The following is a 21,904-nucleotide window of genomic DNA, read 5'->3' as shown; positions in this document are numbered from 1 at the left end:
TATTCTCTATAATATCAAGACTCTGAAGAGAGAAAGTCTTGATAGAGAGTATACAGTAGTGTATATCTTAGCAGTTTCTATCTCATTCTTCTACAGTAGTTAATGTAAAAAAAAAAAAAGATTTTAGAAATAATTTTTTACTTCTTATAAACAAGTAAGATATTTTTCTCTGAGTTTTATACAATATTCTTACAAAGAATTAAAAACAGAGCTGTTTTCTATCATAATTTCATATTCTTTTAAGTAAGAATTACTTTTTCAGTGACTGAAGAGCTTTCATTAATACTTAATTCTTTTTTACACTCTTTATTAACTGATTTGAGTTACACACTTATTGTGTAAGAAGAATTGAATGATTTAGAATAAAATTGAATAGTTTTAATCAATTTCTCTGCAAAAAATTGATTTATTTTTTATCAGTTTTTCTCTTAAAAACTGTCATATTATCTGATTTATTATCAATTGATATCATACTTTTTCTCACTGTATTTTAAGAAAGAGATTGTAAAGATTTTATTGATTTATCTCAAAAATCAATTTTAGTTTATTAGATTCTCTTCAAAAATCTAACCTAGTTACTGAACTAGTGTGAAAAAAATCAGATGTTTTATACACAAAAGTCTTTTATTCTTCTTTTAAAACAGTCTAACCAACTTTTCAATTGAAAAGAGACTTAGAAATCTCTTAATTAGAACAGTCTGATCAACTTTTCAAAAGAGTTCAATACATATCTCAATTGAAACAGTCTGATGAACTTTTCATTGAGTGAGAATAATAAGTTCAAAAATACACTCAGTTGATGTGGAAAAAAATGCTTTCTCAAATACTATTTCTGAGATTGAAATTCTGAAGAGAAGAAAGAAAGAAGAAATAGAGAAACAACAAGTTCTTGAAATACAGAAACTTAAAAAAGTAAGCAAGATTCTTAAAAAGCAGTATCTGAGTGAGATAAATGAAGAAGTTCTATTAATTCTTCATACTCAGACTAGACAACTACAGAAGATGATCAAGTTCAAACTTGAAGTTTCAAACACAGTTCAAAAAACATTGAAAATTTCTAGTACAATCACTGACTTCTTATCTTACTCTTCTTTCTTCTTTTCTACTTCTTCTTCTTTGAATCAGAAGAAAATATATACTCAAGCAGCTGAATCTGCTATCTCTAAACCTGCTATCTCAAAACATGCTCAAAATTCTGAGAAAACTGAGAAGAATAATGCTCATACTTCTATTGATAGAAAAGTGAAGAAAAAAATATAAAAGAAGAAAAACTTTCAAATCTTCAGAAATAGAAGACTTATTCTCACAGTCTCAAATCAGAATATCTTACAAAGAAACAAGCTAAACTCAAATCTCATTTTCAGAATCAGAAATGAAATTAATCAGCAGTTCTTTTCTCAATTAATGACTGATATTAAAGTTTAAAAATCAGTTATAGCTTCAATTGAGTCATTCTTCTTTGAAAACTCTATCATTCTGACTACAATGTCTGAATTCAGTGCAGAATTTCTTATTCAGAATGAGAATCTCTGAAAATCAGCAGTAGAATCTTTGTTAAATATAAAAATTCTATCTGAGAGAGATGAAAAGTAAGATGAATTCATTCTTTATAATATTTCAGTTGAAATTTTTGACTGTGAAGAAGAAATGCTACTTCTCAAAAATGAATTAGAAGAATACAACTCTATTCAACTGAGAAAAGAGTCTGTATGACTAAATTCAATTGAGTTCAGACAAAGCAGAAGAAATGTCTCTGTTCTAGTATATATAAAGATACTTGAACAGTCAAAGATCTCTGAAGTAAGAGTGATAGATTTGAAAATAAGAGTTCATGAATACAAAGACTCAAGAATGAATCTCAAAGCTCAAACACAGTGTTCAAACTGTCAAAGATATAAACACTTTACAATCTCCTGTTTCAGAGACTCAAAATGTGCATTCTGTGCCAGAGATCACAAAACTAGTGAGCATAAATATGAAATATGATTAAAAAGAGATGAAATATGTCAACACACTCTGCTTAAATGCTCTAATTGTAAAGAAAAACATGCATCTAGCTCAAAAGAATGTATGTTTACTTCAAGAACTCAAAAGAACTGAAGAAAAGATAAAGCTCAAAGTAAATCTAAAACTGAAGAGAATAGTTAAGTCAGTAAACTCACAACTATAAGCTTAAAAAGAAGAAACTCTCAACTATCTAAATCTTTAAACTTCAATTCTTCAGCTAAATGTAAACAGAATTTGTTCTCAAACTTCTGTTAAGATTAGAGAATTGAGAAATGACTCTGATAATAAACTAGATATAATGCAAGCAGTTAAGATTTCTACTTTTCAGAATAGTTATAATCTGCTATCTGATAATAGTGATTAGATTCTACTCTACTCTCTTTTAGTATGAATATACAATACAAACAACAAAAAAAGTTTAAAAACTCTTTAAAAATCACATTTATTTAAAATAATGTGAATAGAAACTTAAATTGCATTTATTCTTGTCTTCAAATTATATTTGAATAAAAAGTTGATTTTGTACTGCTTCAGAAGCCGAATTTTAATACTAAGTAAAAATATATTATTTCTCATTCAAGCTACTACTGCTTTTTATCTCAAAAATCTGAGATAAAGTCAGGAGTAGTGATCTATGAAAGAAAGAGAATAAGATATTAATTTAATCTAAGATTTGATATCATATCTGACTCTGATATTCTAGTGAGTGATATTATAGATAAAGAGAATGAGTTTAATACTATACAGCTTATAAATATCTATAATGAAAAGTTATTCAAGAAAAATAATAATATCTGAACAATTAATAGAGAATTTCTGAATATAACTTCATCAAGAAACTCTATAATTACAGAAGATTTTAATACATATTATCTTTAGACTGACTGTGTGATTATGTCTGAGACTAAAATTAAACTTTATAGTTATTATGTTGTCTAAAAGTATTACTTCTGATCATGATTTGTGTTCATTATATTGATTTCAAATCATGTTATTTTAAATATTAAAGATCTCAGATTCACTTTTCAAATAAAAATCTAGTCTCAGATAATGAATATATTTGAATTCTTAGTTATATTTTCATTCTAATCTCATTATTGAGAATAGTATTAAAAAAGATTATAAAATTACTTCTCACTTACATAATATTATAACATAGTACTCATTTGTTGAAAATTCAATAGAGAGTGTTATTAAATATTATTACTTTTCTAAACACAGATTATAATTCATATAATTTTAATTATAAAAAAAATATAAAATATAAAAAAAATAAAAATAAAAATAAAAACAAGAAAAAATCAGAATGAATAAAAAAAAAAAAGAAAAAAAAAAAAAAAAGAAAAGAAAAAGAAAAAAATAAAAAATAAAAATAAAAAAAATTAAAATTACAGAGCTGTAGTATTCTTAAAATACTTACTTTTCAAAGTTTTTATAATATTTATTATCAACTGTGTATCTCTCACAGTGAGAGTAATACAGCTGTAATAAGTTATTATCTTAATATTATCTAATAAATAATTAGTATATATCTGTATAAATGTGAATATTTAGAAAATATACACTTAAAAAGTGTGATCAGAGTGAACTCTGCTATCACTTGAATAATATTAAGAGTAGAATGCTGAAATCAATGATTTCTCTCATCAATTTCACAGATAAGACAGGTAAAGATGATCTTGAGAAATATAAGATTCTCTGATTTCTGATAAAAACAGATCTCACAGAGAGACTCTATTTTCATGATATTAGAGACTGAGTATTGTTAAAAAGTGTTACTTTTATATAATACATATGTACTTACTGCAATAATTCATTCTCTGTATATGTGATTAAGAGTTGCAGCTTTCTCACATCACATGACTCTCTCTGAGATGCTGATACTGATTTATAACTCATACAGTCTCTCAGTTCAGCATGTGCTGTGTGTATACAGCTCTGTATACTGAGACTGTATTGATCATTATAATCTGATATAATAATCACTTTTTACAGATCATGTTTTGTTTGAGAGAGAGAAGAGAAGACATGACTGTGATTTTATTAAGAAGAGATAAGTAATTAATAATATTAAATATAATTTAATTCTTCTGTATTTAAATTTAATTAGTCTATACTCTTTAATTTAAGAGTTTTTAAGAGTGTTTTAATAGTTTTTATATCAGCTTGAACTTAGTGATGAGTTGAAGAAGAAGAGAAAAGAGAGAAGAAAGAAATAAGAATAATTTATCTTTATAATATAAAAATAGAGAATTGCTGTAACTATTGTAACTATTTTCTCTAGTAATAAAGATCTGTTTTCTGCATGTATCTCTGATATAGATTATATAATAACTGTATACAAAGTGTATGTATTGAATGAAGATGATGTTACTATGTAACACTGTAGCTGTTTCTGTATATTTCTGAAAGCTGTTAATATTTTCTTTATTTCTTTATTTCTTTATATTTGATAAGTCAGTAATATATTTCAATGCACTCTCTCTTTCATTATTATGATTATTATTATTATTATTATTACTATTATTATTATTATTATCATCATCACTATCATCATCATTATTATCATTATTATTATTATCATTATTATTACTATTATTATCATCATTACTATTATTACTATTAGTATTATTATTATTATTATTATTATATTATTTCTGACTGTCTCTTCTGTCTTCATTTCTCTTCAATACTCACTGAAATTAATCATATTATTTCTCTTCAAATATTCTGCGGTTCTGTGAATCATCAAGGCATGTGAGCACTGTCATAGATTGAAGAAAGAGAAGAAGAAGATGTTTAAGTAAGAAGAGACAGATTATAAGACATATTATAATACCTTGAAGAGACTCTGTAAGAGAGTAGAATGATAATAATTTTAAGTAATACTTCTGATAGATTTAGACTGAACTAAGTATAGAAATAATATGAATAATACTGTCTATAAGAAATTGAAGAAGAAGATAGTGAAGAGTTTTATATAGTAGTAATAAGATTAGAAGAAGTTCTGAAAATGATTTGAGTTCAAGATAAAGAGAGAGAGAGAGAAGAAGAGTGTTATTATAAATAAGCAGTGATAGAAGAAGATTAAGAGAGTGTTAAAATGAGAGATAAAGAAGTTAAAACTTATAAGTTTTTTATTTATTAAGAGATAATAATTTTTAATAATACTTCTGTTCTCTAATTGATTAGCAGAAGCTGACAGAGAAGAAGAGAATTAAGACCTTGTTCAGATCTTAAATACACTTCATGATTTAGAATATTAAGAAGACAGCTCTGCTCTCTGAGCATGTCAATCTGCTTACTACTGAGATGAAACCTGAGACAGCAGATCAGAAAATGCAGGATTTTAAGACACAGATTGATCTGACTGAGAGAGAGCAGTGAGAACTCTTCTCTGAGAAGATAGTGAAGAGAGATTCTAAGATGATTATCATCTCAGATAAGAAGAAGAAGAAGAAGAAGAAGAATGAGAAAGAGAAGAAGTAGAAAAAGTTTTTTTCTTTTTATATTAATTAGTTATAAGTTTAAGTTCATAATTATTAATAATTAAAATTGATTTTAAGTTTTTAAAAATTATTATACAAGTTGTAATCAAGTCAGGAATAATATATATATATATATATATTTAACTATCATGATTCACAAATCACTATAATGTATAAGTATCAACATTTTTTCAATATTGATATTTATAATATTAATATATTTTTAATGATATCATCTGATAATATAATTTAATAACACTCTCTTTCACAATATTAATATATTTCAAGAAATATGACAGAGATTAATTAAGATTATTTATTTACTTTTATACATTAATGATATTTAATCTGAGTTAGTACTAAAATTATAACTAAGTTAAGAAATAAGATTGTTTTCTCTTATATTAATTCTTCTTACATACTCTGCAAAACAGAGCCTTGAGAAGAATTCTGAGAGTATTCAAATCATCTTCTATTAATGCAATGAAAATTGAAGCTTCAATTTCTTCTTCTGCTATTAGATTTGAAAAGACCTGTATGAACTATGCTCTGAGAGTTGTAAAGATGAGCTCAAATCATATAATCAGAGAAAGAGTCTCTTCTTCATTTTCATCAATTAACTCTGAAAATAAACTGAATTGAAATAGATTTCTTGATTGAAATGAAAATAATTCTTCAAAGAAAATGCCTTCTCAACTGTACAGACTATGCTCTCTGATTAAAAATTAATTTTCTTCTTTAAATGTTGAAAAGATTGATCATGAGAAGTTATCTCTCTGAAGAGAAAAGCTTGAATCTCTTATAGACTTATAAATAAGTGAACTATTAAAAGAGAAAGAATATGAACAGCATTTAAAGAGAATTTCTATAATCAATATAAAAGACTCTATTCTGATTTATTCAGATGACTCAAAAAATGAGAACTTGAATAGATTAGGCACAGGCATTGCTTATACTGAAGATAATATCAATTTTATCTCAGATTTCTGAAATCTAGGCTCTGAATGTGAAGTCTTTGATACTGAACTATTTATAATAGTGAAAGCTTTCAAACTCATTGAAATAAAATCTCATAAAAGAGAAAATGATTTGAAAGAGATATGAATATTCTCTGATAGTTAAGCTGCTTTAAAAAGACTTAGAAATAGTCAGATTCATAATGATTAAATGAATCTTGAACTGATCTTAAACTCTGTTTTGAAAATTCAAAAGAGAAGAATATTAAAGCTGATAATTCATCTGCACTAAGTTTCTGCTTATATGAATATTCATGACAATGAATTGGCTGATTCAGCTGTAAAAAAGAGTGTAGAATTAAGCAGATCTATTCAAAAAATTATGTTCTGATCTTTTATAAAGAGAAAAATAAAAGAATCTTATTTAGATAAGTGAAATGAAAGCTAGCAGAAACAAAAGAAGAGTATACATTATTCAAGATTTGAAACAAAACTCAAGTGAAAATCTTGTTTAATTAAATGTAAAAAGAAAATATTCTCATCTATAATACAGCTAAAACTAGAACATGACTATTTCAAATCTTATATACAAAGATTTGATGATAGATTTGACTCAATAGAATGCTCATTCTGCAATACAAATGAGAATTCTGAGTATATTGTAATACACTGTGTATTATATAATAGTCTCAGAGTCAGATTGAAAGAGAAGTATGATCTAAATCAATTAAATATGAGATTCTTATTCTCAACTGAGACAGGAATTAAATACTTAATAGACTTTCTATCAGAAACTCAAGCAGCTATAAGAAAATAGCTAAATTCAGAATTATCTGAATATGAAGAGAAGGAAATTAACCAGATATAGTCTGTTAAAACAGCTATATACTATCTTTTAATAATTTGTTTTATTACAGTCTTTCTTTATTTTATCTTTTTCTTTTAATTTCTTTCTATCTATCTATTTAATGTGTCTATCTTTAAGACTGTGTTCTCTTTTCCTTTGTCATGATATTGTCAAATGATTTCAAAGTATGAGATGATGTTAAAACACTGTAATTTGTAAACAGTTTTTGTATTCTGAGCTGGAATTTTCTGATTTTACATATCTGAAATTGATGAATGTATAATAGTTAACTTTACAGATATAGGAAAAACTCTGATAACTAAAAGTTCTCAGATAGATGTCATAGTCTCTGACTGCATACATCTATAATTGAAGAATAATAATAATAATAATAATCTTCTTACACACATCAGTGATCAGTTATTGAAAATAAATTATTATCTTTCTTAAATTATTATTATATCTTCTGAATTCACTTCTTTCACTTCTTTTACTTCTATTGAAGATTCACAAACTTTTTAAGAAATCACTGTGAATTACAAAGTCTATGTTATTTACAATTTAACACAGAATGCTCTCTTTTAATTATAATAAATAATTACTTCATTCTTCACATCTGATTTTAGATTATGAAATTTATAAAAAACTCAATACAAACATTGAGATAAACTATGAAATAATTATTAATAGATTGTATTGCAGATTACTGAAGAGTCATCTCTCTACTATAATTACTATAACTTTATTCAGAAACATTCATTATAAACTAATCATGACTCTGAAGAAATTTTCTAATATCTGAAGTTATCACAATGCAGATAATAAAAGAAAAATAATTAGAAAATTACTACTGAGCTGATAAGTTACTCTATCAGATAATGATTTTTAATAATATTAACTTTCTAATTTGAAGAAAATTATGTGAAAATAATCATATATTAATACTCTGATTTCACAACTCTTATCTGATAACTTCTGTAAATAATTACTTTATATATGTATTTCTCTGACTCTTTCTCTTTAATTAATTGAAAACTCTGAATTCTGAATACTTCTTTAAATACTTAATTTAAATCTTCATATTCTATATTGATTCTGTCTTCAGTTCAATCTCAAGATATACTATAAAGTCAATATACAATATCTAGAATCAGAGTTGAAGAATCATTGAAGAGTGTCTCTCACAGTGAATGCATAAACTAGTATAAATAATCTTGCATTTATAAGAGTTATATGTTATTACATTGATAAGAACTGAACTTATTAAGAGATATTAATTGAATTTAAATCATTGATCAGTAGTTATACTGAGAATTATATAACAGAGATATTAATAACTGTGATTAAAAATGACTATTAAGACATTAATCTCAGTCTTCTTACAATTATAACTGATAATGCTGTGAATAACTACACTATGATAAAGAGCTTAAAGTAAAAATTGACTTTGTATTTCTGAAATAATAAACAAGATCATATTCTCTACATTGCTTATATAATTCAACTTATAATACAAACACTGATAAAGAATCTTAATATCAAGATAAAGAATAATAAGATAACTGATTCTTGAAATAAGAATGAGATGAAAGTGATTACTCAAGTAACTTTTATATTCACTTTATAAAAGATAATGTTTTTTAATAATACTTTTTAATATTGTTTTTTAATAATACTTTTTAATAATACTACAGTTAATTTTGAATAGATTGACTAATAATTTAAATATTACAGATTTAAAACATTACTAATACAATTTATATCTCTTCTAAATAATAATAATGATTTCATAATATTCAATAAATAAATAAATCAGTCATCTCACTGAATATGATACAGAATATTGAAACACAGTGAAGTTTAATATATAAGATAAGTATTCAGACTCTTTGATTGTATCAGATAATTAATTATTAAGTGTAACACTCTGATTAGAAAAAGATTCAGATATTGAAACTTTCTAATATAAAGTGAACTTAGTTGAAATATATAATTGATTTACTGTTTCAGTTTTATAAGAAAATAAAGACAGTCTTAATCACTTGTACATCAATACTGCAGTCAGTCTGATAAGTATATAACAGTTTATTTACTCATCTTGAGAAGCAGTTAAATCACTTAAAAAGAAATTCAGTCTGAGATAATACTATAGCACAGGCTATTATTACTGTAAGAGATAAACTGAAATATTATTATAGTAAAACTGAACAATCTTTTACAGAGTACTATGCTGTAACAGCTCTACTAGATTTCTCTTATTAAGTTAATATCTACACTTCTCAAGATTAAACAGAGAAGAAATAAGACTTATATATTAAATTAATCTGAGACTACTATAATATCAACTATCAGAGATTTGAATAAGCAGATATTTAAAATATGAAGATAGTGAAATATAATTCTCTAGTAAGTAATAATATTTGATAATACTTCATATCTTATAGAACTAAAATACTAACTTTGAAACAGAACTTGCATATATTGATTATAACTGAAAATCAGATAAAACTACATACTTATAAAACTGAATTTAACTACTATCTTCAAGATAATTCAATGAATTTACACATTAAATTAATTCTAGAGTTATGAAAAATTATTAAGAGTATATATTCAACTACTGTACTAATGACATATGATATTCTGATAATTTCATTGACAGAGATGAAAATAAAGCAAAAGTTTAACTCAAGTCAAGATATTTATCACTATCACTGAGAACAATTATAAGAAGAAACAATCAAGAAACTCATGATTATAAAACATGAAATTATTAGATAGTTTAATATCTCTGATCACAGTATATCAGAGAAGTGTAGTTTTCATAAGAAAGTGAAGAATAAACTTGTATAAGAATGTATTTAGTTATTTTATAAGCATTATCAATAATTATTATCAAATTCTGATTATATAAGTAATCACTGAATGAATTAAATGAGACTGATTTTAATCTTCAGTCTCAGTCTCATTCTGATTTTGAAAGAATAATTATATTTCACAGTTTATTCTGAGAAATTACTCTTATTTCACTGTTCTTGAATTAAATCTGATCATTTTTCACATCATTTCTCTCAGAAATGATTCATTTTCAGATTTTTTTGAGGCTTGGTTCTGATGAGACTCATGTCAAGAAATGTATGAGATCAGATTAAATGAGACTAAATGTGAAATTCATAATCTCACCAGTCAGTCTAGTTATACTACTCTGAAAAGATCTATTCATATTATAAATAATTTTATAAAATAGTCAGATTACTTTAAAAAATAAAAAATAATTATAAATTATAGATTTAAATCTCTTCAATAATTATAAAAAGTAATTATAAACTGTAAATATTTTAATTTTACAATTTTATAGAATTAATAAAAGAATGAAAGTTTTCTCACAACTCTACATTATCAAAGAATAATAATTTATAAAAATAAGTATAAAATTAACTTATAAATACTTTTCTTTGATAAGAGTAATTTTATAAACTATAATTTATTATACAGAATAAATCTATGTACTAATTACATAAAAACTTTGTAAAAGAATGATTAAAAGTTAACTGAAATTCTTTTAAATAAAAAATATAAATTAAATCTATATAATAGTTATATAAAAGTTTTATAGAAAAATAATTAAAAGTTAATAAAACTTTTCTGTATAAAAGATATAAGATAAATTTATATAATAATTAGAAAAAGATTTGCAGATTATATAAGAATTTTATAAAATAAAAAAACTAAATAACAGACTCTTTTCTTTTTATAATAACAAGGAATTTTTTCTCACTGAAATTTTTTATAAATATAAAGAGTTTTTAATAAGTATTAGTACAGTGCTAAGTCTGATTTTATAAAATTACTTAGTAAAAAACTTTACAGATAAAGCTTTAAAGAGAAAAGAATATATAAGAAATCTTACTTTTTATAAATTTTTTATCTTTATTCTTATTTCTTATATAATTAATAGAGTTAGCTGCTCTTGATTACATATAATTATATAAACTGAAGCTTATAACTACTATTTATAACTTAGCTTGAATATGATTATATATTTAATCTCTATATTTTATCTTTTTATCATGAATACTTCTAGTAATTATCAGTATATATTACATCAAGCTGCAAACCTCTGAATATGTAGACTACTGAGGCAAAAGAGCTCAATTATTATCAGTGCCTGCTGATAGAAGAGCTGATTAACTGCAGAACTCTCAACACTCTCTCTCAGATCAGCTATTACAGAGTATAATACTTTCTCTCAGTGACTCTCTTCAGTAATCTTCTCATAATAACTTCTTTTAATAGTGAACTCAGTCAGTTCTAGAGCTGATAGAACTTTTAGAGTATACTTCTAAAATCTCTCTTAACACTGTTAAAATGTCTAGAGTATTTGTTAGAAATTTTTAAGTTCATTCTGAGATTGAACTTATGCATGTTGATCACAGCTAGACTGACTACTGAGATTATAAATTTCACATTTAATCTTATTTAATCTGATTTCATACATTTCTTAGTGTGAATTCTGCTGAGACTGACTATTAAAAAAACATGTAAAGTGACTATATATCAGATCTTAAAATGAAATCATGACTTGAAAAAAATAAGAAAGTAATCTTATTTAATTTCATTTAGTCTCATTCTTAACATAAAGTTACTATTTTTAGACATTTTAAGGTTTTTTTTAGACTATTTTTAATTATTTAAAAAGTAATGCTTTTTGATAACACTTAAATGAGATTTAAAGTCATTTAAAGTAATAAAAATAATTTAAATTGAGAAGTGAAAATCATGTTCTTATTTGAAAAATATGATAAGAGTAGACAGTAAGTCTCACTGAGACAGTATGAGACTACTATCTAATGTTAAAACTGTGTAATGAGATCAGTTGAATTGATAATGAGACTAATAAAAAATCTGATTCTGGTCTCAGACTTAGTCACACGGTCAGTCTAATCACAGCAGAGCTCACACTTAACAGTCTCATAATCTGTAGACTACTGAGGCAAAAGAGCTCAATCATCACCAGCATCTGCTGATAGAAGAGCCGATCAACCGCGGGACTCTCAACAGAATAATCATCTGCAAGTACTTATTCTTACATAATAACTGTCAAACTGTTAAGATTTTAATAAAGAAAAATCTCTTCATTATCACAAAACTCTACTATGTTAATATATTCAGTAGCTAACTTTGAGAATGTGTTTAATTCAGTAATATTACAGTTAATTAAGTATCTATAACTCAGATATTAGTAAACAGCTTCATTAAAAATCTGCTATGTCAGAAACATTCAGAATTTGTCAAGTTACTAAGCCTAGTTAATATATTGAATATTATCAATGTGTAAGTAAAATAAGAATATAAATGATTTATCTTGATGATTATTTTTATTCTTCTATCTTCTTATTCTTTTAATTCTTTTCTTATGATTAAATTGTCTTAATATTTGCAGTAATCTCTGCAGCTTCATTTACACTTCTTTTGCATGCTTCATTTGCTGAAGAGAGTGTGTTGGAAAATAAGAGGTCATATGCTATGATCTCTACTAACATCATATTACTACTATTTTTCCTATCATCATCAGCCTACTACAATTGCTCATTAATACTCACTAATTGCTAGCTTCTTGGCTCGCACATTCATTTTCCTATAAAAATCCCTATATTTTGTATGGAACTAGCTAGGATAGATAGTGGTGCATATCTTGTTACATATGAGATTCATACGTTTCCGATATATTCATACGAAATACCCGACACGTGTATACCCAGTACATGCGTTTTAACCGAGCTGATTAGTCCTGATAGAATAACGAGAGGCGAGGTACGACTGTGCATACGTACAAAGTGCGTGTTAATTGACTTCAGTTTGGCTGCGGGAGTTTCCTTTGGTTTGTCACTCAAATAAATCTCCCAGACCAAGACTCAAAGCAGTCATTTAACCATCAGAGCCCTTGACGTGAAAGCTCACCTTTTTTCAAATCCGAGTTTAACTGCCCAATTCCTCTCATCCCCTTCCTCGGCTGTGGCAACTCTACCAGTCTCCATATTCGAAACATTCCATGGACAGCGGAATAAGGTATGGGACAAGGTTTGCCGAAAGATCATCAATTCCTGGGTGGTTTAACTGAAAGATCCAGTTGCCAGTACAGTTTGTCGAACTATTATTCAATGCAGTAGTCGTTACATCATTAGCGGGATTCTCAAACCCAATGGAAGAAAGTAAATACAGGAAAGTATAGGGGGCCACACTCGTAGATGCTGCAATATATCCCATATGGAATCTCTAGGGAGCCACTATTTCCGGTGCTTGGTATGGAGATGGGATGTCAGTGGTCATTTGCTTTGTTTCTGGTCTGTAGGGGGGATTAGGACGCACAAGACGTTGTTGAAATTTTCGCATATACCCTTTGGGATGATACCCTCTAGGTTGGTTTTATTAGGACCAGTAAAGTAGGAAACCTGTATAGTCTTTTGTTAGTCTCTCTAGTTAAAGGGTAGGGTACCTATTGAAGATATTGTATCGAGCGAGAGCCGCGAGATGCCCAATAGACGATCTCTGAAGTCTCATTTTCGCTTTTAATTGATTTGCTAATAGTGGACGATTTTCAACACTCCAACAACCTTCTCAGCTTCTAGACCAGAGATTTTCAGGTATAACAGAACTAAATGGGGGCGACATACCTCCCTTGTCTGTCCATGTTTAGTCGCAGCCGCATTGAAAGGTAATAGTTTTATGAATGCAAGTAGTACGGTCGAGATGATGAATTTCAAGAAACACATTTTTCCGTCCTTTTTGGCGTGGAGAATAACTAGTTCCTGTTCAGTTGAGGGGAGCAATATTGACTTAAACGTTAAGGAATTGATCGAGCGCAGTAATGTAAGTGTGGATCAAGGACTCCTGTCATTATGACTGCTTTGACGCTCGTATATATACTCGCCTTATCATCGCTAAACCGTAGGTGAGCAGGAACAGAACAAACTCATGAGAACAAATACAAAAGAGGAATGAATATAGGGTACCGAAGCTGCTTCTTGGCTCTCTATTGTGAAATTACATTTTGCATTTGGAATCACATGTCTTGAAGCCCACTGATAGCTTACGCTTGACAAAGTTTAGGGCTATCTCCATCCGCAAAGACTTGGCGGCTTGCGTCTATGGAGACATGGGCAAACTTGGTGAGAACAAATAACCTCCAACGTAGCGTAGTAGCCAAAACGATACCAAATTTTTTGAAACCCGTTTGCCTTCGTGTAAAGGAACCCAATTCAAAGTTCGATTACAGACCTAAAAATGCTATAAGCACTAGAGCAGGCCAACAGATCGCTTCAATCATAGGCAGAGCTACTATTTTCTCCCCAGCCGCTGCTGACGGGGACCCTGTTTCATTTGGGTTTGGTCTCGTCTTGGTGAGTGTAGATGGAGGAGATGTAGTTCCGGGTATAGTTGTACCCGGGATCGTGGTTCCCGGTATGACTGTGCCGTCGATGGTTGACGCAGGAATTGTGGACGGCGGGATAGTCACGGGATCCTTAGTGATGCCAGGGATGGTGGTTGTATATGTCGCTCCGTCTCCCAGTTCGCTGCCTGGAATGGCAGTACCGACACCTTTGCTTGTCCATGCCGGAGGAAGAACCATAGTGCTAGTATTAGGCTTAGATGCTTCGTCACCATCGTAGATATTTCCTGTTTCCCCGTTGGAGCGTGTGTATTTGCCCGAGACTAGATCTATAGTGTCGCTAGCGGAGGTGTTGTAAATTCCAGTCAGAATACTGCCATAGGAGCCATCGACAAGGTAGAAGTTTGTTGTAAATCGATCCTGTTAAATGTTAGTGTTATCCGCTCTCTCGATTGTCACGCCAGAAACAGAGCGGCATGACGTTGCGGCTAGTTTTATATGGATACACAGCACATACCCAGCAAAAAGAGGTTTGATAATTCTCAAGTAGCCGGCATTCCATTCCAAGCTTGCCTATGTAGAGGGTATTTTAGTATCTGGCCGTCAACTTTCGGATTAGGTTATTAATATACGGCAGCCACATACAGCAAAGACCAGGCAATTCAGCTCGTTGAACAGCATCAACACGTTTGGTAATCCCTCGCTTCCAGGGGTTTGTAACGTCAACTGATTCTACCACGGAGACGAAAAGCTTTCGCATGTCTGGGCCAATGGAAGGAGGAGCCGCTGAAATGGCACCCTCTGCAGCGCACATTTCATACTTTGGACCACAGTATTGTCGTGTGGAAACAGCAGACGCGGAAACCCAACCAACGAGCCCCACGAGAGCGGTAGTTAGAAAAGGGCGCATTTTACTGTTCGGGAGAATCGATATGGAAATTTGGAGTAAACAGACAGATAGGATATGTATGCAAGATGTAGGAAGTGAACGAAGAACGAAGTAGATACGGCTACAGTATATCAAGGCTGTTGTTAGAGGCACAGATGTTTTGATCAGGGGATGATGTTGGCCAGGAAATGATTGTCACAGCTGGCCAATAGTGGGCAACAGAATGAGGTGTGCAAAACCCACAAGTGAATCAAAAAGGGATGGAACAGGGAAAGGATAAAAGATGGGAATAGGTAAAAATAAGGCAGTATTTCCCTATATATTCAAAGAATAAAATCATATGCTTAAATAAACACTGAGATATCAATGTGTGATGAGAAGCACAGGAAGTCTACACTGTCCAATCCTCCAAAGGAAATATACCCCAACATGTTGCAATAATTTGCCTGAGATGTCGTGAAACCATGAAAGGGATGCGCCGGACCCTGTCTCCCCACAAACAATGACCGCCTCGATTAAGAGTATGCGCCAAAGTAAACGAAGTCGAGGGTAGTCACTGGCCAGGCCGATCTGTTTTAAGAATAAGGCCAATTAAAACATCAATCCGGTGCGTCTCTCGTGGCAGTTTGAGTGCATAATACGTGGCTATCCGCATGCAGCCCCAAACCAGAGAACAACACGCCCAAGATCGATTAAGGGGTGCAGGATGAGAAACGAGCTTTCATTGAACTGATAAGACAGGCACTAATCTTCGTGGACTTCATGATAAGAAGTATCTCCGTTCCCTGTGGGTTTATAATTGGCACTTAAAAAGAGAAAGAAAGAGAAAGAGAGAGAGAGAGAGAGATAGAGAGAGAGAGAGAGGGAGTAATTCTGTTCTAAAGTTGAAAAACTACGGCAGCCTATAGTGACATTTGAGTCAAATGACGTTGTTCATGTTTTTCTGCTGTAATGTAACGTAACTAGTTCTCTGTGTGCCGTGTTTTATACCCTCTGGAATCATTCGAACTGCATCTATCGATGGATCGGAAAGGTCTCCAAGCTTCTCACCCTCCGCTCATGTGCCTCTCACTACACTTTGCGCCTCACTCCTAAACGACACATTCACCTGAGTGAACGTGTTATCTGTGTCCTTACGCTATTTCAAAATGTGGGGTGGACCTTCTGGAGCGACACCTGTCGTGGATAGCTTCATAATAAGCATTGCAGAGCTCATCCGTGATCGAGATGGAGCGAAGCTACAGGATTTTCTCCAAATCGAACCTCCATTGCCCCCTGTATATCACGATATGATTGGGGAGATGAAGAATCAATACCCGCAAAATAGAAATAATCACGACCACCTTTTGGGAAAATGTGAATCTGTGATTCCGGATGGCTCTTGGTCCGCTTTTCCAATATTTTTACGACAGTATTTCACATTCTTACGGGACGTCAATGTTGAGAATCTGTTGGATACCTACGACTTACTAAAGGCGCTCTTAAAGTACGTTGCGATGCGATTCCATTCTGTCTATATTAATCTCCCTTTTTTTCCAGGATGGCTAATAACCCCCGCGGGATTCTACTTTTTACAGCCAATGTGTCATTGCCCTGAGCGATAGCCAAATGGGAGTCATTGTCTTGCCTACGGTTTTATATCTTTCGAAAGTGCTCGCGAAGCTAGCAATCGGCTTAGACCGTCGACCAGAACTGGTCTCGCATTTGCTAAAAGAGGCAGCTGGATCAGACGAAGCAACGGAGAAGGTCACGCTAGTTGAGAAATCAGCGAATGTCGTTCGTGAAGCTTTTATCAAATGCCTAACTGATAGGAGTGGGGCAGCTAGTACACAAGGGAAGCCAGAAGGGAAACGCGTGGGAATCTACTTGATGGCAAACCTATGTTTGAAGCTTTTATTCAAGGTGCTTCGCTCGTAATGTTTTTATTTGTTTCCTTGCTAGGCAGCTAACCATTCACCGACCAGTGTGGCAAACTTAGAAATGCTGAGCAAATGTTTGCGAGTATCAATGCCCAATCTCCTCCGCTTTCCCATTTCCCGGCCGCGCAAAGGGTAACCTATCTTTATTACTTGGGGCGATATCTCTTTTCGAACAATCTTTTCTTCCCCGCTCAAACCGCATTGCAGGCCGCCTATAACCAATGCCATAGGCAAGCACTCCAACAGCGGCACCTCATTTTAACATATTTAATACCATGTAACATTATCCTCGGGCGTTTCCCATCCAGCACTCTACTCGAACGGCCGGAATCAAAGGGTTTTGACGACGTATTTTTACCCATATGCCGGATCATCACCAGTGGTGACCTAGGTGCCTTTCGATCGTACCTCGATGTTGACTCACCTCATGCAGACTTTTTCGCTCGCAAGGGGATTTTGCTGCAATTACGAAACAGGTGTGAGATTCTAGTTTGGCGTTCCCTTGCCAGGAAAGTATTTATCTTCTCCGGGTTCCATGGGGATCAGAAAGCCCAGGCACAAAGAGGCCCCCCACCATTCCTCTATCTTAGCAAAGTAGAAGAAGCCGTTATGTGGATAGAATCCCGTTGGTCCAAACAAACGCTGCATTCGCTTTCCGCTATAAGCCAACCTGGGCAAACGCTACAAACGTCGAATCCATCTCAAGAAAGGCGGCTCTTCTCCTTCGCTGCAGATCGCGATTTCGCTAAACTAGACGCCGCGAACAATACTACGCCCAACGCAACTACTGATTATGATGACTACTTCGATCCCGACGGGTATTTCGACCGTGATGGGGAATGGGTGCATGTCTCTAGCCCAAATGATCTACCTAACCACCCCGCTGGTGAACAACAAGATGCCGAGAATCTCGTCGCTGATGCGCTTGCATATATACCTAGTGCAGGAACCATACCAGAGGATGAAAACGATCTAGAAGCCCCTTCACCATTGATGCGCGACGTCGAATCAGTTCTTGCCTCACTTCTTGTACAAGATCTGATGCGTGGCTATCTAACCCATAAGAACCCACGCTTCGCTATCCCGGGAGCACGATTGAAAGGGCCCCTCCCAACGGGGTTTCCTAATGTATGGCGAACCATTTGTGCTAAAGAAAGCGAAGATGGCCAGGTTCCCGGCTGGGTGAAACCAACCCCTAACCCAAGATTCGGCCAAAGTGCTCGCGGATTGGCCCCCAGTCCCGCGGGAGCGATGGGCGCACGTGTTATCAACCTGAGCGGAGCAAGACCTGTCGGCGCTCTAGGAAGTTAGAGTTCATTCTGTTTTTAAATTATTTTATTCTTGGTTGGGTTTTTCTCCTCTCTGTTTTATTAATCATTCAATCGAGCAAGGCGCAATGGTGGTGGAGTGGACTGTTACAAGGAGGCACGGTACTGCGGATGTAAATTAAAGTTATTGGAGTTTGGCTTGATATGATATGTGATTCGCTGGTGTATCGGGGTCGGTCGTCTACATTATCATCACGTGACTACATAGTTACCACGTGACTATCAACGGTCGAGCCAATCTTAAAGAAACCTCCGAGCCAACTTCAATTGTTCTACTTGAAACGCCATTCTCAAGGCTGGAATTGCTATTTTACAGTTCGGCCTGCTCTCTGTATGATTTATATTCGCAAATAAAGCTTCTCCCTTCTAGATATCTTCCTTTTCACTGTAAAACGCACATGGTGTCTTGAAAACGGCTCTCCATGTTTATCTCCTAACTGGCGAACCTGCGCCCTTGCCAGTATGTAACTCCAACTATCCGGGGGACCGACCTTGATCAGTGCTAAATTTAAATTTGCCTATATCAGATAGCTGCCTAAAAATGTTGTGTTCTAAGAAGCTGCAGCTTCTCTCCTGCGCCGTCCTCCTTTCTCCGCAGTTTACCTCCGCCTTCTATCTGCCAGGTGTCGCTCCAACATCATACGACCAAGGACAGCTAGTCCCGCTTCACGTTAATCGCATTACCCCTGCGATATCTGAGCTTGATGAACAGCTTCATTCCGTCATCCCCTACGACTATTATCATCCTGCTTTCCATTTTTGCCGGCCAAAAGATGGCCCGAAATACGTTCGGGAGTCGCTCGGCAGCATTGTATTTGGGGACCGTATCCGCACCTCTCCCTTCGATCTACATATGGCCAAGAATGAAACTTGCAAGCCATTATGTTCTGACGTGACATTTGACCCTAAGAGTAGCAAGTTCGTTAATCGCCTGATATGGCAGCACTATAATATTAACTGGTTGATCGACGGACTCCCCGCCGCTCAGATCAATATCGACGAGCAAACCGGAACCGAATTCTATAGCCCCGGATTCACCCTAGGTTCGGTGGACGATGACGGCCAAGCAATTCTCAACAACCACTATAACATTTTAATAGATTATCACACAGTTAGCGGCTTGGGGAAGGAAATCAAATACCGGGTTGTTGGTGTTCTAGTTCTCCCGGAATCGCACAAGAATAGCAAAATTGTGGATGGGAAGGCAGAATGCGACCTAGACGGACCTCCCGTTGTTCTCGATGAGGAAGAGGATACCACAATTGCGTGGACATACAGCGTGTTCTGGAGGGAATCTCCAACCGTGTGGGCAACCCGCTGGGACAAATATCTTCACGTCTTCGACCCGAATGTTCATTGGTACTCGCTCATCTACTCTGCCGTATTCGTTGTCTTGCTTGTCGCCTTGGTGAGCTCTATTTTGCTCCGCGCTTTAAGAAAAGACATTGCGAGATATAACAGGTTGAATATGATCACTTTGGACGACTTGAATGACACCTCTGCAACTGTCGAGGATGGAATTCAGGAGGATTCTGGGTGGAAGCTAGTCCACGGAGACGTGTTCCGTTGCCCAAAGCACCCTCTTCTCCTCAGCGTATTCTTGGGGAATGGTGCACAGCTGTTTGTGATGACCGGGATCACAGTCCGTAAGTGACGTTCATATTTTTCTAGTTATATTTCGTGTCTCTTGCTAACTTTTACCTAGTTTTTGCGCTCCTCGGATTACTTTCCCCTTCAAATCGTGGATTCCTAGGGACAATAATATTGATCCTTTATACTTTCCTCGGATTTATTGGTGGCTACGTCGCTGCGAGGGCATACAAATCATTTGGCGGCGAAGCATGGAAGAAACTCATAGTTCTCACACCAGTTCTAACTCCTGGAATTGCCTTCTCAACATTTTTCTTTTTGAACCTCTTCGTCTGGTTCAAGGGATCCAGCGGCGCTGTACCGTTCACAACCATGCTCATCACCGTTTTGATATGGTTTGTTATCAGCGTTCCTCTTAGTGTCGCCGGTAGCTGGGTCGGATTGAAGCAGCGAGTAGGTCTACACCAATTACACGTCTACCACCATTTCTCTTGCTAACTGTTTCCCTTATAGGCTATCGAAGGCCCGACCAGAACGAACCAAATCCCACGCCAAATCCCACCAGTGGGTGGCTCCCTCCGCCCCATCCCATCAACACTTATTACAGGCCTCCTCCCATTTGCCGCCATCTTCGTTGAACTTTACTTTATCATGCATTCCCTCTGGACGAGTAAAATCTACTATATGTTTGGGTTCCTCTTCCTCTGCTACGGCCTCATGATCATTACCTCAGCGGCAACGACAGTTCTGCTCGTGTATTTCCTCTTGTGTGCCGAGGATTACCGATGGCACTGGCGGGCGTTTATTGGTGCGGGGATGACTGGCGGTTACGTATTTTTGAACGCCCTGGTCTTCTGGGCAACCCGTGTGAGCTTTGGCGGGTTGACAGGTGCAGTATTGTATTTGGGATATTCGGCTCTGATAGCATTTTTAGTATTTATTTTAACTGGTATGACTCCTTATTCCTTTATTTCCAAAAGTTTTACTAGCCAGCCACTGGCATCCACTTTTTCAACAATTTTATCCAAATAAACCCCCCTTGTTTTGGCCTTGAATGCTGATGTCTTTTCACAACACAGGATCCATTGGTCTAATTGCAAGCTGGATGTTCGTCCAACGCATTTATCGATCTATCAAGGTTGATTAAAATTTGAACCCGGTTTCGGCTGTAGTTGTATATCGGGACAGATTAACATCTCCCGCTTATGAACCGCTCTATCTCGCCCCAAAACTATATGTTGGCCGCTGCGGCCGCTGCGGCTATTGCCTGTGGCGATCTCCCTAGATCACATGACCAACCACTATATTAAGCTCTTTGTAGATAGCTCTATCAATACAACCTTTAACTATTCTACAGGTTATAGCTTGAATGGCACATTTTGTTTTTAAAAACATTGTACTAATATTTTGACAAGAGTAGTTCATATTTTTCAGAAAGACTTTTACTTTTTACTAGATATATTTCATTTTCTCTAAATTCACTGATCAGT

General features: G+C 33.3%; 3 protein-coding genes across 4 annotated transcripts; 2 read left to right on the top strand and 1 right to left on the bottom strand.

The window, feature by feature from the left end:
• Positions 1-12,803: 12,803 nt before the first annotated feature.
• BDCG_02449 lies at positions 12,804-16,506 on the bottom strand. 2 transcript variants are annotated; one of them, XM_045417993.1, is made up of 5 exons: positions 15,334-16,506; positions 15,206-15,261; positions 13,668-15,108; positions 13,541-13,597; positions 12,804-13,449 (listed from the first exon to the last, which is right to left on the bottom strand). In XM_045417993.1, the coding sequence occupies exons 1-3, from the start codon at positions 15,596-15,598 to the stop codon at positions 14,569-14,571; spliced, it is 861 nt and encodes a 286-aa protein (XP_045280063.1). In that variant the 5' UTR covers positions 15,599-16,506; the 3' UTR covers positions 12,804-13,449; positions 13,541-13,597; positions 13,668-14,568. The 2 variants fall into 2 exon arrangements, with proteins under 2 accessions (XP_045280063.1, XP_045274668.1); XM_045417992.1 differs by having other exon boundaries at positions 12,804-15,108; positions 15,334-16,501.
• A 219-nt stretch (positions 16,507-16,725) lies between these two features.
• On the top strand, positions 16,726-18,807 carry BDCG_02448 (PCI domain-containing protein; the record flags this gene model as incomplete). The annotated part of the gene is made up of 3 exons (XM_045417991.1): positions 16,726-17,063; positions 17,155-17,479; positions 17,542-18,807. 3 exons carry the CDS (start codon positions 16,726-16,728, stop codon positions 18,805-18,807), a joined length of 1,929 nt encoding a protein of 642 aa, XP_045274667.1.
• Positions 18,808-19,365: 558 nt separating this feature from the next.
• BDCG_02447 (endosomal integral membrane protein) lies at positions 19,366-21,561 on the top strand (the record flags this gene model as incomplete). Its single annotated transcript, XM_045417990.1, has 4 exons — positions 19,366-20,470; positions 20,530-20,867; positions 20,928-21,363; positions 21,494-21,561. 4 exons carry the CDS (start codon positions 19,366-19,368, stop codon positions 21,559-21,561), a joined length of 1,947 nt encoding a protein of 648 aa, XP_045274666.1.
• Positions 21,562-21,904: the final 343 nt, after the last annotated feature.

This window comes from Blastomyces dermatitidis, assembly GCF_000003525.1.
Source record: "Blastomyces dermatitidis ER-3 genomic scaffold supercont1.3, whole genome shotgun sequence".
Lineage (NCBI taxonomy): Eukaryota > Fungi > Ascomycota > Eurotiomycetes > Onygenales > Ajellomycetaceae > Blastomyces > Blastomyces dermatitidis.
The sequence above is the reverse complement of the archived record's forward strand: the minus strand, read 5'-3'. Positions and strand labels throughout refer to the sequence as shown.